At 36.5% G+C, this 18,156-nt stretch overlaps 1 protein-coding gene across 1 annotated transcript; it reads left to right on the top strand.

Annotated features, from left to right (window-relative positions):
• Positions 1 to 933: 933 nt before the first annotated feature.
• On the top strand, positions 934 to 14,729 carry LOC145768872 (uncharacterized). The gene is made up of 10 exons (XM_082580479.1): positions 934 to 1,519; positions 5,290 to 5,574; positions 5,697 to 6,021; positions 6,364 to 6,458; positions 7,016 to 7,169; positions 7,443 to 7,559; positions 11,247 to 11,343; positions 11,628 to 11,757; positions 12,459 to 12,615; positions 13,323 to 14,729. Exons 1-10 carry the CDS (start codon positions 934 to 936, stop codon positions 13,540 to 13,542), a joined length of 2,166 nt encoding a protein of 721 aa, XP_082436605.1. The 3' UTR covers positions 13,543 to 14,729.
• Positions 14,730 to 18,156: the final 3,427 nt, after the last annotated feature.

Raw genomic sequence — 18,156 nt, 5'->3', positions numbered from 1 at the left:
TAAATGGTTGGTTCTGGAAGCGCTTTATTGTGTACAAAGAAAACGTTAAATCGTGGTAATGATAAGAAAATTCGTGATATTAGTCGATAGATTTGCATCCTATGGCGTTACGTGCATCGCAGATTGCGTATATGTCTTGACTTCAACAATTTAAACAACAGGCAGCTTCAGTGTAGCCATACAGAAATGCAACAACTCAGAATTAATAACTAACTGAAACAAAACGATGTTTGCATTTCAAAAAGACCAAACACGATATTCGACTTTTTGAGATAGATAAACTTAGTTACACAAACTCATTTTCCCAAAAATTAGAAGTTTTCGAAAAACCTTTGGACCTAGAAAGGCGAAACAGCCATGTTTATATTGTACAATGTGCAGCGCCATGGAGGTTGAGATCTACATTAAACACATAAAAAATGTACCAAAATCACAATGTTTGACAACAGTTGTCTTTTTAAAACTTGTATTGTAAATAGATGCTACAAGCATAAATCACGCTTGAAAGCGTGACATCTGTCAAATAAGTCTTCATGCTACTATCACCAGAAAAACAAAGTTTGATATTTCAAATGAGTTTATTACGTCGGTGGACAGTTCAACAAAGACAGTGTGCGTTTAAGTTGATTTGTAAGAGGGTTGCCAAGTGGCATAAAATTCGAACAGTAAATGATTCATTAGACTAATTTGATATGCTGTGTCCGGCGGCTAGCACATCATTCGAACATTTATTTAATTCCCAATGCTTACCTTTCTTGGATATAATCGAAGCTGTGGACCACAAATAGAACCTTTTTTCCCATTTATCATAAAATGTTCGAATTTTATACCAGTGCTCTTCAACCGGGTATACTGTATACCCAAGTGTATACCAGATCAAAACTAGGGTATACAGCTGGAGAAGGATATATGAAGGGTATACAGCTTAGATCTATGATAGTGGAAGTCACAACTGAGGTACGGTGGCTATCGCGAGGGAAAGTTCTTTCCCGTGTGTTTGAACTTCGCGAACAATTAGAGGCATTTTACACTGCACACGGAGACCCAAGGGCTTCCAAGTTTCGTGACATATTCTGGATTGCAAAATTAGCATACTTGGCGTCGATTTTTGGTCGTTTGAACCAAGTGAACATCAGTCTTCAATGGAGAGGGGGTGATATATTTCGTTCAACTAGCAAGATCAATGCGCTGAAGATGAAAATTGCACTCTGGAAAGAGAACGCTTTGTCGAGGAACTTCAATGACTTTCCTGTATTAGGTCAATATACGAAAGAGTCTAGCTGGGAGTTTGAGGACGTTTCTATTGAAGATAACTTGTCTGCCTTTATTGTTGGTCACCTGAAATTATTTACCGACAATTTGACTACGTATTTTTCTGAAGATATCGAACAATGTCTGGAAGCAAACTCGTGGATTATCCAACCATTTAATGACGAACCAACTAAGGATGAGAAATTATTGGAACTACGGGCTGATTTAAATCAAAAATACTCACTCCGAGAAGTGGATTACACAGAATGTTGGGTTTCTCTTCTTGAATTTCCCGAATACAAAAATCTCGCGCAAAAAGTCATTGATTTCTTGATGCAGATGCCTACCACTTATTTGTGTGAAGAAGGATTTTCCAGTCTTGTTGAGATCAAGTCAAACAAACAAAACTCGATATTTGACATTGATTCTTCAATGCGGGGAGGAATAGAGAACTTGCCGAAACAATGCAACAACAAGCTAGCCATTAAATCAACTTCATATTTGACGTTTTTTGCACTTTTGCATGCGTAGTTTCTTGTGCCCAGTTCAAGACTACTACGTATAATTACTTTAACAAACAATTAATTAATTATTAGTTTTTTTTTACTTCCTGTGCACAATTAAACATTGCTATTTGTGAGGTATACAAAGTTATTAAAAATTGAAAAAAGGTGTACCACAGACAAAAAGTTTAAAGAGCACTGTTTTATACCATAACTGCAAGAATTTCTCTCTGAGTATTTGGCAACTCTGGTGAGTGCAATCATGATGCATTATGACGAAACAGGAAACAAAACCATCCACACCAACGTTACTTCCTTTGCTGCAAAGCTAGTGGTTATTATTACAACGACCCACACACATGGAAACTTTGTTATGGCAAGCCGTCAGATTAGTTGGGTTAGTGAAACAACTGTGTGTTGAAATAAAACTTCTCAAGCCATATTGTGATGCTTGAAGTCAGATTAATTTAATGGACCAGCTTCAGTAAAAAGCAGAAAATCAAAATTAGCTTGTTTACCGTAAATTGTGTCAGTCCACTTGTTGAATTCAATAATTCATGCATGTTTTGGATCTGTAAAAATATTTTTAGATAAGCATTTTCCAAAATACAGTAGAATTCGCCTATAGTGACTTTGGCTATAGTGACACCTGTTGCAAAGTCCCGTTTGCATACGCAACAGTTGAGTAGAATTCGGCTATAGTGACACTTCGGTTATGATGACACTTTTTCCGCGGTCCCTTCAGGTGTCACTATAGACGATTTCTACTGTATAGGCTAGTGGTTCCCAAAGTGGGCGCCAGCGCCCCCCTGGGGGCGTTTGCGACCACGAAGGGGGCGCTGGCTATAAAGTGGGCGATTGGGGGGCGCTGAGAGTAAATCGGGGCAGTTACAAGAAGAGGATTGCAAAGCATTTTTTGTCATGTTTCGCTTCAAAGACATACAAAAGAAGACGGTGACTATAAGAGCTCTGTGGCAGATATTGTGGCAATTATGTTGGCAATGTCGCTTCGCAGTGCCATACAAGTTAGTTGAGGTCACAACGTAACGCATGACAATTTGAAGCACTGCGATTACGCAAATTCGATCTTACAATCCGAGAGTATTTTGATCTAGCGTTCGTCTTAATTTATCTTTGAAGACTGTCATCAAAGCAGTGAATAAAACTAAAGCGCACGCTCTGAATACACGCTTATTCAAACGATTGTGCAATGAGAATGATAAAGCTTTTGAGCGTAGCCTATATAGGCTACTACTCCACACCGAAGTACGATGGCTTTCCAAGAGAAATTGCCTTGCACGATTTTATTCCCTGTTTGAAACCATCGTAGAATTTCTAAATAGTTGTGACCCTGGCCTTGCAAATGACGTCCTGGTTGTGAGAAATGATATTGCCTACTTGTCAGGCATATTTTCCAAATTTAATGAATTAAAATTATCCCTTCAGGGTAACGAAATAAGCTCGTGTTGTATCAACGAGATTTAGCTAGACGAGAAGTTTTCCAATTCTCAAGCTTGCATCAACTTGATACGAGTGACAAAGGCATTTCTGATGTTAATGTAGAGACGTACAGCAATCATCCTCAAGAAGTACACAAAGGCATGGGAGTTCGATTCCAGAATGTATGTCTGTTAGAAATCCATGACTGGATAGTCGACCCATTCTGTGATATTTCCGAACATGGAATTCTTGAGGAGGAACTGATAACATTGCAAAGCGATTTTGCACTCAAACCGAAGTTCAATATCTCGTATCATTATCAATCGTTCTGGCTACAGAACCAAATCAAAGAGAAATACCCTAGAGCTCACGTGTGGAATCGGGTCAAAGTTTTTATCATTGCCTTTCCCAGCTCATACTTGGTGGAGCGTGCTTTCACTAACAACGCGTCTGGATAACAAAAGAAACCGTCTTGACATAGTTAGACTGGGAGACTTAAGATTGTTCCTATCCAAACTGGAACGCGACATCAAGAGGCTGATGACATTGCACCAACCTCATCCGGCTCATTAGAGTTGGACTTTAAGTTGTGATGAATGGAAAATAACTTTGATTTTACTTTTTTTGTCAAAGGGGGCGTTTGATACTCTGTTCGTTGTCCAGGGGGGCGCTATTAAAAAAAAGTTTGGGAAACACTGGTATAGGCTAAACAAAATTTAAATCGAATTTTTTTTATACAAACAATTATTTTTTTGCTTTCTTGTGAGAGCACTGTAAAGAGATCGATTTTTTTTTTGTCATATACTGGTGCTGTACTAGTAAGTTTGTATAAGTTAGAGAACTACTCTTTTATACGACGATCTTGAGAAATATGCCAATATTACAACACTTTCTGTTCATTCTTCTCTCAAGCATTTTTTGTGATTGCTTGTAAAATCAAGTTTTCGCACCATGCCCTGCTCCCACTGCATTGCTTTTTCATCTCACCAGCCATGGTTAATGGTTATATGTTTGAAGAATTACTATCTGTTGCGAGGCAGTAAATAGTCTCGTATGTTTATATCGTTACCTGTTTTGGATACAACTATTACATTAAAAAAGACCTTTTTTTAGTGGTGGTGGCACCCTTTTTCGGCTATTGTGCTATGATACGCCTCTTACAAAGATTTTGTAAAAACTTTCAAAAATTTGTACGAAACGAAATCAGAAACATCTTTTTCTGCGAAGTTAACAATTAATATTAATGAAATTTTTTGTTTTATTTCAAAAGTAGCGTATTCGATACACCTCGATGGATTCTTCTACACCAAGGACCATTTTATGATGTGTAACCCTCTGGGCTGCCGTTTATGAAGTTATTGTGTTACTGTATAAAGCAGTGGTTCTTAACCTTTTGCCTTGTCGGCACCACCTTGCAATTACCAACCAGTCCTCGCACCCCCTCCTAAGATTGGCTGAAAAGTAATAGTCGCCTACTGCAGTTCGAAATTTTTGTTGAAACCTGGTAAAACAACTTTGCTTCTTACGTCATATTATAACAAACCTTGATAATTCAGCATCCCCGCACCACTTAGGCACAGGTCTCGCACCTCTTGGTGGTGCGTGCACCCCTGGTTAAGAACCCCAGGTATAAAGCGATGAGGCAAGCCTGTAGTCAAATGAACAATCGGAAACTTCACTCTGTCAATCTCGGTGACCGGGCCTGCGTCAGTGATCCGAAGCCTCTACAAGTATGCGACACTGCCAGGATTAAGCTCTGCAAGAAGCTTTCCCAGTCCGAGGATAAAGATTCAATCAATCAATCAATCAATCAAACTCTTGTCGAAAAGTTTTGAACTATATAAGCTCAAAACATATGATTAAGAAGCAATTAATAAACTAGAAAAGTGTAGCCTGAATCGAAGAGAACTTTGCATTTGTATTGCCTACTTTACAACATACTTACGTGGGTTTTGGGCTGATGTGTTTCTTAATGTGTAGGCATAGATTAAACATTAAGCTGCAGCTACCGAAAAGTTGACTGTAATAACTGAAAGATTCTGCATTTGATTGAAGTCAATTCTGCATTTGATTGAAATCAACATGACAACTACAGATGTCAACGAGTTTTTACTTCGACCAAGATTTTTTGGAAAACAAAATATAGTTCTGGATGATTCCACAGACGTACCGCAGCAAGTTAAGACTAACTTACACACAAACTTTACCACCATCCATGAAAAAAGAAGTCTTGAAACTGATCTTTGCGCTCCTTATCCTCCGTGTAATCCTCTTGGATGCGGGCGTGGTGTTGCTCCAATAGACTGTAATGGATGTGACTCGACTGCTGTTATATTGAATATAATTGGAATGTGTTTGCTGGCAGTTTTGATCGTATTCAGTAAGTTCATTTTAAACCAAAGGCTAGTTTGTTCGGAATTCGCGTTAATCATATTGTCCAAAATGCCATAAACAAAAGTGGTTCCTCACTTATTATTGATCAGTTATGTTTTTTATTTTCAGCAAATGTCTTGGTGATTGTAATCATCATGAGGACAGAATCACTTCGTCTCCGTCATGGCTTGATAAAAGTATCTCTCGCGGTTTCCGACCTTCTCATTGGATTATTTGTTATCCCATCTGCCGCTTACAACCTTGCTACTACCATGTACTTCTCATCGAATATAGACTCGCAACTAAGATCTACTGGAAGGTTCTGGAAGCCAACACCAGACCAACTGGGAGGCTTTGTTCAAAAAAATACATTACCCAGCATCTTCTTCGGAACAATCCTAATCATTTCTCTGACATCGTCCATATACAATCTTCTTCTTCTCAGCATTGACAGGTGAAATAAAAAAATATTATAGCCTACTGGGATTTGCCAATTATTCAGGGTGACAAATGTTCTGCATAAAAGCTTTTTGAAACTCTTTTTGAACAAAATTGTTTGTGGCAAATTCGTTTCAAATCAAACTCCTTGCAGAGAATTTCGCTTTGTATTGTGTTTAAAACTAAACAGAGCTTGCTAAACAGTATGCTATTCTCACTACCATTGCTCATTATTATTATTATTAATATAGTAGTATAGGCTACTGAGGTTTCTGTAGATTCTTATCTACAGGAAAAAGCAATTCTCAAATTGTTCGTCTATCGATCTAAAAATTAATTTTGACGTTATTTTTTTTAGATTGTTTTCGGTCGCAAAACCTCTACAAAGCAGATCGGATAAATATTTCTCCAAGAAAAGAGTGAAAATTTGCATTGTGATCGTATGGGCTTTTGGTGAGTCATGTTTTTAGCAAAACAAATAAAAAAAAAATAAGTTCCAATATTACCAAAACTAAACTCTTGGATCAGAAAGACCAGAGACTCGGAAAACTTCAAGACCAGAGCATTTGACAACACCTTCAAACACCTCTCCTTCACAGGATCAGATTCAGAAGTACCGCGGAAAGATGGGGTAAAGCTCAATTTGCTTCAAACTGGAATGGGAAGTTTTTACAGCAATATGATTGAATGGGGTCTTGCCAAATAGCGATTTTGTGTGTGTAAAACATACTCCCAGATTGCGCAATACATCGTCTATCAATTCCACATCCACGGACCTGCGAATAGAAATGCCAGTCTTACAGCGCTTGACAGCAATACAGTCTAATAACTGCAGAGCCTAAATGGAATAACGAGACTGTTACCACCTCATATGCAAAATAAAAAAAATACTACGCAAACCTTTCAAAATCTATAGATTACTGTTTTCGTCTTGAGTGCTACATTTGATATTAACTTGTGAATGAGATATCTGCTGTTATCCCGGTTCAATTTGTAAAAATCTATTTCAGGTGTTGTAATCTCTGCACTTCCAGCTTGCATTCCCTCCCAATTTTCTTACCAACTGGATGGAACCACTTTCTTTTATATCCAAGCCTCAAGTTATGACGCATCTAATGGTGTTGGACCAATCGCTTTGTACGGACTGTTGGTAATGGGACTGCCGTAAGTTCAATGAACTTAAAATTTTAGATTTGTTTTCAGCTTTTTTAGTGGATTAAAAGTCTAAACTTTAAAATGAAAGAACTACACACATTAGTTTTTTGAATTTTACTGAAATACCTTGTCTTTGATGCATTCGTTTTTTTGCCTTAAGTCTTCATTGTTAGAACGATCCAATGTATTTGAATTCCTTGCTTTGCATGCTTTTTTCTTGTGACGCTCTATATCCAAATAGCAAAATCCATTCTTTTTACTTTGATTCAACGCTTTTTAAAGGTATGTTGCGATTGTGACACTCAACCTTACTACAATGATTCTTACAATGAGAAAGCTGAACTTCAGCAAAAACCTCAACAACAACCAAAAATCTATGAACAAGGAACAAGCAAAAAGGTGCGCTTCATGATTTTTTGTAAATTATTTTTACTGTTCCATGGCAAAACAAAAAGATATTTTCTCACTTAACACCTGTATTTTACCATATGGTGAGCCAAAAATTATCAAAATCATGTTACCAAAGGAAGCAAGACATAATTTCGCATTTAGAAGTCGTTACATGTACAGTACCTTCTACCTTACGCGAGAATTGAGGTAGGCCTTACTCCTGCATTCAATTTGGCTTCACTGGCATCTGAAAAAAGGATAGTTAATAGGTCAACAGTAGACCGCTTAACCCTTTATCCTGTGACGTATTTTGGCCAGTTGACTTGCGGACGGGGGGGTCGGTTCGACATTATCACTTTGAGCTCGTGTAACTCAAAAACTACGCAAGATAGATCAATCAAATTTTCACATGGTGCAGATAATTTATCTGACAACATAACATCGAAACTCTTTTGCAATTTGTTCAACAGCGCAACTTGAAAAATCAAATAATTTGATGGTTGGTAATATTTTTTTATTTGACTTGAGAAATTGCTTCGTAATTAACTTATAATTGAGTGTGACGGGTTAATTCCATTGTGTAGATTTTAATCTCTTACGCGGAGACGTCGTCCACGCTTCAATGAAATCGTAATTGGCGTCCGACTCGCGTTTGCTTGTTGTTTTGCCGGAGGCATTGTAAAAAAAATTTGCTTTGTTTCAACATTTGCAGAGAATGAGACAAAATCACCACAAAAAAACTATTTCAAGTTCTTTTTGAGTCACATGTTTATAGTCTACACTTTTTCAAACGTACTGTCATTACTTGATATTGGAACTAAATCAAGCAAATTTTTTTTCACATTCACACTGTCGAATTTGGTTATGCAGGATCAAGAAACACTTTGTATTTCACAGCACATCTCAGGAAGCTATTTATTCGTTTTTAACATTATTTCAACGTCTAAAGACGTTGAATCGATGTAAAAAGTGTCTGATTTGCTGTCTGGGTAGCGGTTGAATACAGAAAAGTAAGGTAGCCTGTGGTGTCACGTGGTATTTGAACAACAACCTATCCAAAGGTAGTGACTTGCTTCAATAGGAGCTTGTTCCATTTTAGGCCATCATGCACTCCAAAAACAAAGAGCGTCTAAAACTCCTTACTGATAAACTATGTCACGATGCATTCCAAAGTGAAATGTTTCAATACTTACCAACAATGATCACTTTGAATGAAACAATTTTGCAAACAGTTGTGACAAAATGTAGTGATAATAATCGTTTAGTCAAATCGTGTTGGTAGGCTATAGAACAGGTCGTTTGCCAAATGGAACTCCCGTTCTGCGTGACAAACTCAAAGTCGTGGCATAACGATACGAAAAATAGAAAAAAATTATTTTTCAGGCCGAGTTATTATTGTCGTAAAAAAACAAATTATTATTGTCGTAAAAAAACAAAAAATCACTAAAGTGTTGCTTTTTTGCTTGGGCAAAATTGAAGGTTATTGATATTTTAAAAATGCACGTTTGTGTCAATATGATTGAAGTGTTTTTTTTTCATGTTGTTAACTAGATATGCAAAATAACGTTTTCTACATTTTTTTTCTGATTTGTTGGACATGCATTTTGTGTCAAGTTATTTATTACGCATTAGAAGATTTCTTTCTGTTCAAATTTTGAAATAGCATTTTAGATGCAGTTTGCGGTTGATGGCGTTACTGCAAAAACCATCTTTTGTAATTGACACACATCCAAAAACAAAAGACGCATAAACTACTGCTGGCTGATAGACCACGTCACAATACATCATAATGATGTTTTTCGGAACCGAAGACCCAGAAAACCAATTTTGTCGTATATTAGATTAGACGTCTGCAGACGTTGAACCAATGACAAAAAGTGATTTGCTGATTTGAAACAAAGTGATTGCTGTTTCCAATGTGCAAACATTTTGATAAAAAGTAATCAAGTTTTGGCCACAGCATTTTGGTCCATTTAGGCTACTATGGTCAATCAACTCACGTTGCAAATAACTTGTTTTGTGTAAAGTCTTGCTTGTGAAAAAATCGAAGTAAAAACGCAAAAATAAAGTAAGCTATTATATTCTTGAATGAACCATAGTTTTAAAAAAATAGTTTGAACAGGTTTCATCTGATAGAAACTATAATTGATATCATCGCGAAGGATCAAATAGCTGCAAAATCACTTCAAGCAATTCTTTGGGGTGATTTTCATTATGCAAACCAAGGTGAACCTCAATATACATATTTTTATGCCAAACGATAAAAATCGTTCTTTCTTTTTTTCAAGGACAAGGAAAACGATCCGTATAAAATATAATTCAATTCAACATATTTCCCTTCTTTTGTCAGATATGCATTTTGTGTAACAATGCTTTAGAAAAAATGCTGAGTATGGCATAGCGTTTGAGATGCAGTCAGAGAATACAACTCTATGGTTGATGGCGTTATTACAAAAGCCAATCTTTTGTCACGGAAATGTATTCGAAAACAAAAAGGCACAAAAGCGCTGACTGATAGATTACGTTACGATACGTTACACAAACGAGGCATTGATTTCAGATTCTTTCAACCCAACAAACAACTTTGCTCCAAATGACACAAACGTCTAAATTTATGGAGAAAAAGATGTAGGCATACACCGTTTTGTGAAAATAAGCTTTTGAAGACCAACATTTGAATGAAAAGTTTGAAATTATTGAGTTGGTCCTAATAGTGTTTCTGCTGAGATATATGAAAACTTTTCAATCCTCGTATAAAAAAATAATTTTGTAATCTCTCAAGCAACTGCAAAATTACCATTTAGGTAAAGATTCAGTGATGATACAATATGCACAATGCTTGTCAAAGCACAATAATTTAGCTACGCGTGTTTTTCCACAAAAGCCAAGCAGTTTAGATAGTCTGTGTCAAGTTCTTTTCAATATCCATCAATCTCTCGTTTTCATAAAACATTTTCACAACATTCATGTGAATATAAGTGTACAGGTACATGGAAAAGTTTATTGGCGGGTCAAGAACGCACTCCTTGCTTTCCGACAAGAAATCAAGAAACTTACCACATCAGTCTGTTTGTTTTATGAGATAAACAGAGTTTTGGCAAGAATTTTCCTACTGCTTCTTGTTATAAGTTAGAAACAAAATGTATTCGCCATAGAAAACAACGTAAAATTACATTTTTTCAGTATAGCTTATCGGATTATATATAGCTTTTCAAAGCAACTCAGATGTAATTAAAAGATTAATCAAAGCAACTCAAAACTCGAGTTTGCAAACAAAAGGCGGACTCATTACGGTTGAATGCTTTACAACAAAGCCAACTCATGAGATATCTGCGTCGCAGTTCCACGCACGGCGGCGCTCAGTAATCCTATTAATCCGTATAATTTGAAAACAAAAGGGCTAGCTAGTAGCTAGCTAAAATATCAGAGTATGTTATGAAAATCATGCCATATCTCTAAAACTATAGACAATAGCAACGTCATTTAAAGCGGAATAAATACTTGAATAATTTTTAGGAAAAGTCAAGAAATTTTAAAGCTGTGGATCGGGTAGTTCTTTAATGATATTGCTTTGAAAAGGAGCAAGTCCCCACCGACCCCCCCCCCCCACAGGAAATAGGGTTAATGCAAAGTACGGTAGACTATGGCGATAGAAAGTTCCATAAAATAAAATACTTTTCTAATTTGCATTCACAGAATGAAACTGATAATGCAAACCTCTCCAGAAATGCAATGCAAAGAGACCATCAAAGATCGGGCCAAAAAATGGTTTTCAAGAAGCAGCATTACCAACGTAAGTTTTCAGTCGAAATTTTACTTTAAAATCCTTATTAGATTCCTTCTTTTGTCAGTAATTTCTATTTCGGTAAACAAAAGTCACGAAGTCCATGATACAGTAGATGTGCCATTGTTAAAGGCAAGACTAAATCTTCTCTGTAAAGAACGACTGCGAGTCAGTAGGATGACATGATAAAATGCACAGGTTTAGAATCTTGAAAAAAAAGTGCAGTTGCTAAGCGCCAGTAAAAACGCCTTTGAAAATGAAGGTTTTTTTTTACACATCCTGTTTATTTCTAGACATCCTCATCCCATCAATCGGAAAGCACGAGTACTGGAATTTCTCAAAGCTTTTCTGTAATCAGATCTGCAGACAGAATGAATACAAGAGTCACTAAAATGATTCTCTCGATGGTTGCTGCATTTACAGGTTGGTAGTGTAGGCCACATCAGAGATTCGCCTGCTTTATTTGCTTATCAGTTTAAATAAGATAAGCCTAGTAATTTGGAACATTTGGAACATAGTATAACTGAATTTTCAGAATAAACCTAGCCACGTAGACGAACCTTGCTTGTTATGTAGACAAAACGTAACGAAGAATTATGTTTCATTCAGTCTAATTTTTATAAATTTGCAAAATATTTTGCCAAAAAGATGAAACAGACAAGACAGAAATAGCCTATATTAATGTCAAAGCCAATAATAGCAGAAAGCAAAATGTTAATAATCTACTTATACTATAAAAAACTGTTTAAACTATAACCTAATACCGGTAAGTATAGTAACTTTGCTTATCGTTGAAATGACGTAGGCTACACAGTACACATGGCCACCTGGAGACGGCCACTTGGAGATATTTAGGTAGCCATGCGTACAATTATGTAAAAGTTGAAGCGTTTTTTGTTAATGTAAGCATAAGACTGTTGATTACACTGCCTGGTAGGATTGTTTTATCGTTTTTGCATGTTTATGGCTATTATGGCAATTTTGTCCGCAGTAAAAGAAAACTAAAAATTGAAAGTTGGTGTACTAGGGCTAGGCTATAGTTGCTCATAATATCAGATTGTAATTTGTTCTTAACTGAATACTGTCGTCTAAGAACCTATCTAACCGTTTGTACATTATTTCAGTGTGTATTTGCCCATACGTGATAGTGAATGCAATGCAGTACAACGGATTCCTAAACTGCTTAAACTTAGGAGTAGTGTATAATGTGGTCATCTACCTTCTGCTCTTGAACAGTGCCATGAACTTCTTCATCTACAATTTCTGGCACAAAGAATTCAGGTAAAATGAATGCTACGCCTACAAGCACTGTGATAGGAGAATGAGATTTATAACACATGTCAAACAAAATACGCACATAGCCTGATAGATGTTCAAAACATAACAACATAACTTGCACAGTTGGCAGTACGTGTAGGCTACATGACTTTGCAATAAGAAAAAAAAGTAGTGAGAATAAAATATACTAAAAATACAACACATCTGAACAACTCTGACGAGACACAGGATCAGAATCAATGGATGTATGTAACGATGCGACGTCACCGTATTAAACGTTACAAACGTTCCGAAAACGTTGTGACGTTACGATAATATTATTCACGTTATTGCGTACCAGAGTGACGTTAACTCGCATTTTGTAGGTTGCCCTACAAGTGCCACAACCCGTGTTCAATAGCGTTGGCAGAGGGACCCAGAGAGTTCTTTTGAACTTGCTCTCGGGATGATTTCAGAGGCCACTAACCCTCTCAAAGGGCCTGATGGCAAGTTGAAGAAACTACCGTATATTCTTTGGATACAGTTCTTTTTTCTTAAAAGTGTCTTGATATTGGGCCCGAGAAGCTTATTGGTATTGGTCACAGTTGTCTTTTCAACGGCCCTTCCCGTGTTTATGCCCAAAAGCAATTAAGTTCCAGAAAGTTTTGTAGACTTGTAGATTTTGTAAGGTACCTTACGCAATTATTTAAATATATTTTTTTGGTTTGCAGAGTTGAACTTATAGCATCACTGACGAGAAGAAACCAGCCAAGAAGTAGCCGCTCTCCAAGCACGCACAATGGAATTGTGACTTCGAGCTCCAACAGGAGGTTTTCATTAGGAAAGAGATTTAATTTTGGACGACGGCCGGTTTCACAATATCCAATGGGGAACAGAGGAGGCATTACCTCGTTTCAAGATCCACCACCAGCAGGGAACGCGGAATTGTAATCAATGCAAAGAACAAACAAGTTGACCATCAATCAAAATCGATTTAAAGTTGAAAAGTTGCCTTACTCACATCGCAAATGAACTGTTTACAATTATTTTTGAATGAACTAACTGAATGTAGGAATCTTTATTGTCGGATTGAGAATGCGTTTTTGGAGTCTTCCATAAATCTTGGCAGTTTTGCACACTTTTATAGGTTTTCAAATGACGTAGCTCCTATCATCGAGGTTTACAAAGTGAAGTTTACGATAGTTTTTGAAGTGTTTTGTCGGTGAATCATACCATCCACAAGGTGTCGCTGAATAAAGAGCTGTCCTTGAAATACACTGCTCAAGCGCACACCTTCAGAGTTCAACTTGGGTTGCTTGATGTTGTCATTTCTTCCTTCACCAAGTCGGGATTGACTTATGTCCCAGCGTTGCGACCGTCTTACAGAAAAATTATAACGCCGTGGAAATTTAGATTTGTTTTTTGTTTTTACTGTGGAGTTTTATAGAAAAACGGAAGCATGTATGGGACCTTATGTTGCATGTTTCTGGGCTATACTCTCTTACATGCAACCAAGCCCAACTAAAAGCTAGCTAACACGGCGCTAAAGAATAAATCTGCACTAAAGTTTAACTCTTGTTAGTAAAATGGTTTTAGGTCTAAAAATGTAGGCTACCGGTACTGTCAATTGTGGGCTAAGATTGACTGATTGAATCTTTATCTTCGGACTGGGAAATCTTGTTTAAGAGCTTATTCCTGACAGTTTCGCATACTTCTAGAAGTTTTGAGCCACTGACATAGGTCGGTCACCGAGCATGACAGAGCGAACTTTCCGATTGTTGAAGTGTTGTTACCGGGGAATTATTCCATCCATTATATGCCGGTGAATGAAAAACAGTCCTTAAACGTGCGTTGCTCAAGCGCACACCTGGCTAAGTTTATATTTTTTTATGTTACCGCTGTCTGTTTTGATGACCTCCTGACACAATGGTTTTGCTGCGTTCTTTGTTTAGAGCCTACATTGTGGTGATTTCCTTTTAAGTTGCTTATCTTATTTCTTTTTTTGAGCAATGTTTTTTAATAAACATTTTCATGCGAAAACGCATTAGAATGAAAGTTTGTTTTGTCTGCTTAACGTCATTTATTACGTCTTGTATTGCGTGTAGGCCTAATACTTATTAAACGCTTACTTCAACAAACGTGTTTTCTATTTGCAAAGGTTTGAAAGTCGCATTCTTGAATTTTATTAACACCAACATTTTAACTAATTTTTCCAATGTTGCCCCAGTGAGTAGCCTAGCCTAGCTTAGGCTAAGCCTGCCAGTTATTGGACATGCTGAAAAACTTTAGTCTAGGGGGGAGAGAGGCTAAAAGTCACAAGGGTAAGTTGTCACAATCCTGAGTTTAGCGCACCCAATGTAGGAAATTACTTTCTGATGTCATAAAAAGCAAGTACTACTTCCTTGGTTACATCTATACTGACAATATTTTTCTGTTACATCTACTGACAACTGATCCCTGTTACCTTAGCAATTGAGGTTTTAGCTTCCTTGGTTACACGTTGAAATCGGCCATGTTGTTTTAAGCAGCAGAAGTGAACAGAATCTAGAGACAATAACCTGTAGTGATTTTCTGCTTCTTGCGAAGACGAATTGTCCAAGGTAGGTATTTTGATATAGCCTACGTACGGTAACTTAAACGTTTCTGAATATATACAGAATCTTTTTTTTCTGTTAGTAGTGACAAATGTCAGTAATAGGCCTATATGGAAGAACTTATCGTTTAAAATGCTGAAGCATGTTGACCAGAACGTGGAATTTTGAAACTAAAGATGCTTTGAGGTAAGTTGTCACAGAATGTGACAACTTACCTCGAAGATCAATACTAATACTTCATCAATCATTTTGTTTCAATCAGAGTGTGTTTGTGTAAATTTTGTTATAATTAGGGTAAACCCTACTGTATTACCAATAATTCTTATTTTTTTCTTTAACATATAAAACCGGTAGGCTACATTTTTTTGCTTCAAGCTCATTGATCAAAATCATTTAAAAACAACTGGTTATTCAAATCATTAAAAATCTTCACAAAGCTTTTCAATTTATATGCAATATAATACAAAAATCCTTCTTGAATCACCTTACAATAAAAAAGAAACTTTCAGCAGTGTTGTTGTTTCGATTTGTTATGCTTGACCTAGCACAGGTTTGTTGTTGTTTTTCTTGACCACATGGCGCTTCCTGGCTTGTGATTGGTGGAGAAAATCCTGGTTTTCTGAGCGGAGACATATAATTTTAGTTCGGTTAGGTTTAGATTTGGACATCAAACATCACTAAATGGACAAAATTAAGTTATGAAAATGCAGTACGAACAGCTCATGGTCGAGAACAATTGCGCATTGTATCCAACCCTTAATACGAGGAAGGAACATAATGATGATGATGATAGGTTTAGTACGGGTAGCCTACTTTCAGTTCAGTTTGTTTTTATTTCTGCCTTTCACAACGAAACACAATACATGCCAAACGCAGCAGAGGTCTAGAAAAAGATAGAAGCACCAAAGCGCGGACGTTATATAATCAGTGTAAAATGTGGCACTGTTGCAACGTTTTTGCAGATACTTTATTTGTCAATCAGATGCTATAACAGTGTGGCAGAAAGAGTCATTTATTCTCGTAAAGTAATCCCTTATATCCAAAACATCTAAGCATTGACCTTTTTAGTAGCCTACACTGATCAAAAGACCAGTACCGTAAATAACTATTCTTAAACAAAATTGTCTGCGTGAACTTGAGCGAACAGTTACCGATGTGTAGCAAAGATTAGCCTACATGTATTTTTGTTTAGTAAATGTGGGCCACATATCTAAAAAGGTTTATTTGTGAGGAAGTGGCTATTTTTCCACAGTTGTTGCCATGGTTACAATCAGGTGTTGCCAGAGTTAGGATTAAAGTTAGGAAGGGTTAAGATAAAGGTTAGAGTTAGGAATAAGTTTAGGGTTTTGATCTTTTCTCAGGACTAAAAAAATTTCCAAAATATATAGCCTACAGGTTATTGTTTTCAACAGCTTTAAACTTTTCTCAAATTAGAGCAAAATTCCTTATCTGGCAACACTATTGAGGCTATTATTACACTATATAGTGTAAATATAGCCACAGCCTTATTGTGAATTGGTGTCTGTCTTTGGCCAGATGTTAGAATTACGATTACATGTTGTAATGCTCATTACAAACGAGTTACGCCAACGAGAATGACTTCAATACAACTAATTTTAAATTTTAGCCTACTTTAGAGTTAGCCTAATTTCAACTTGTAAATAGATTGGACTAGTTTTTAGTTACAACTGGGAATATAAAAAATATGTGGCAACCTTGTTAGTAATAGCTTTGCGAGAACATTGCTGGTGCCCAACATCAATTCTTAACTTGTAATCTCGCAAAAGGAACGTACAAAAAGCTAAGACGTTAACCATAACCTATTTTTGGTGAAAGGATGGTATGTTTAAGCAAGGCAGGCTAGATGTTCAATTAAGTAGAGAAAATTGTACAGAAAAATCGATTTAGATTTAAAAACGGTCCGATTAAATGTGGGCTGTACCTCCTTTCACTCTTTACTTCATAGCCTACTGCTTTTGGCTGACCTAAAATGCTATCAACACGTAATATTGCCAGCATATTTTTTCTGGGTACCATATCTTTAAAGTAAGATATCTGGTTATGCTTGGGTCACAAAATTTTCTAACCTTTACTTTTTAGAAAATTCGGCTCGCTTCGAAAAAAGGTTGGGAACCATTACCATAGCCACTATGATTGACTTAACACAGTGAGCATCACCTATCACACTACTTTGCTTGCTATAGTTTTAATGATCCAGCACTTATCTTAATCCTGTCCATAATAAAAACCTCAGAAAAAAATTCAAAGGCCACCATCAGTGGATATATCGCATCAGCCTGAACTATACAACCTCACTAAAATCTAAACTAAAAAAAATTACAGTTATATAACCACAATTATGACATCATACAAAAGCAAAACACACACTGCAAAATGTTTAAATATGCCGGAGTGAAAGTCTGGAACTCCTTACCAACGAGCATACGTAAATTGTCATTTTATTCTTTTAAAAAGCAACACAAATATTCAGTATTCACTCATCGCCAAATATTAGTACGACTAATTTTGTACTACCTTCATGTTACCGATTGGCTACTTTGGCTACTAAATATATTTCTCTGTGCAAGACTATCATCTAACACCTTGTCTCAATTTTCGTTATTGAATTATTCATTGCGTTCTCCATACTATGTCGCTTATTCGTAGTGATCTTTTAGATTATGTAACTAACTGTTATCGCAATTCTAGATCTTCTATTAGAATCTGGGGTATCTGCTTGACTCGAAGACCCATGGTCTCTTCGCAGATTCCCGTTGCTGGGAATTCCTTTTTTATTGCTGTATTTATTGTACTATATTTACCTACAACGAAATAAATCAATCACACTGTACAGCATAACCAAAAATCAACCCCCAAACAAAATTACGGATCCTATGGAGGAGGTAAACTTATGTTACCTCTTTAAAAATATTCAAGTTTTGATTGATTGAATCTTTATCCTCGGACTGGA

The sequence above is a fragment of the Aplidium turbinatum genome, chromosome 4 (assembly GCF_918807975.1).
Source record: "Aplidium turbinatum chromosome 4, kaAplTurb1.1, whole genome shotgun sequence".
NCBI classification, from domain to species: domain Eukaryota; kingdom Metazoa; phylum Chordata; class Ascidiacea; order Aplousobranchia; family Polyclinidae; genus Aplidium; species Aplidium turbinatum.
This window is presented reverse-complemented; position numbering and strand designations above follow the sequence as displayed.

Bases quoted from the DNA above. Each gene is read 5' to 3' on its own strand.
- LOC145768872 (XM_082580479.1), top strand. From the start codon at position 934: ATGATAGTGGAAGTCACAACTGAGGTACGGTGGCTATCGCGAGGGAAA. The intron at 6,459-7,015 runs GTGAGTCATGTT...AATCTATTTCAG, and splicing joins TGTGATCGTATGGGCTTTTG to GTGTTGTAATCTCTGCACTT. The intron at 7,170-7,442 runs GTAAGTTCAATG...CGCTTTTTAAAG, and splicing joins CTGTTGGTAATGGGACTGCC to GTATGTTGCGATTGTGACAC.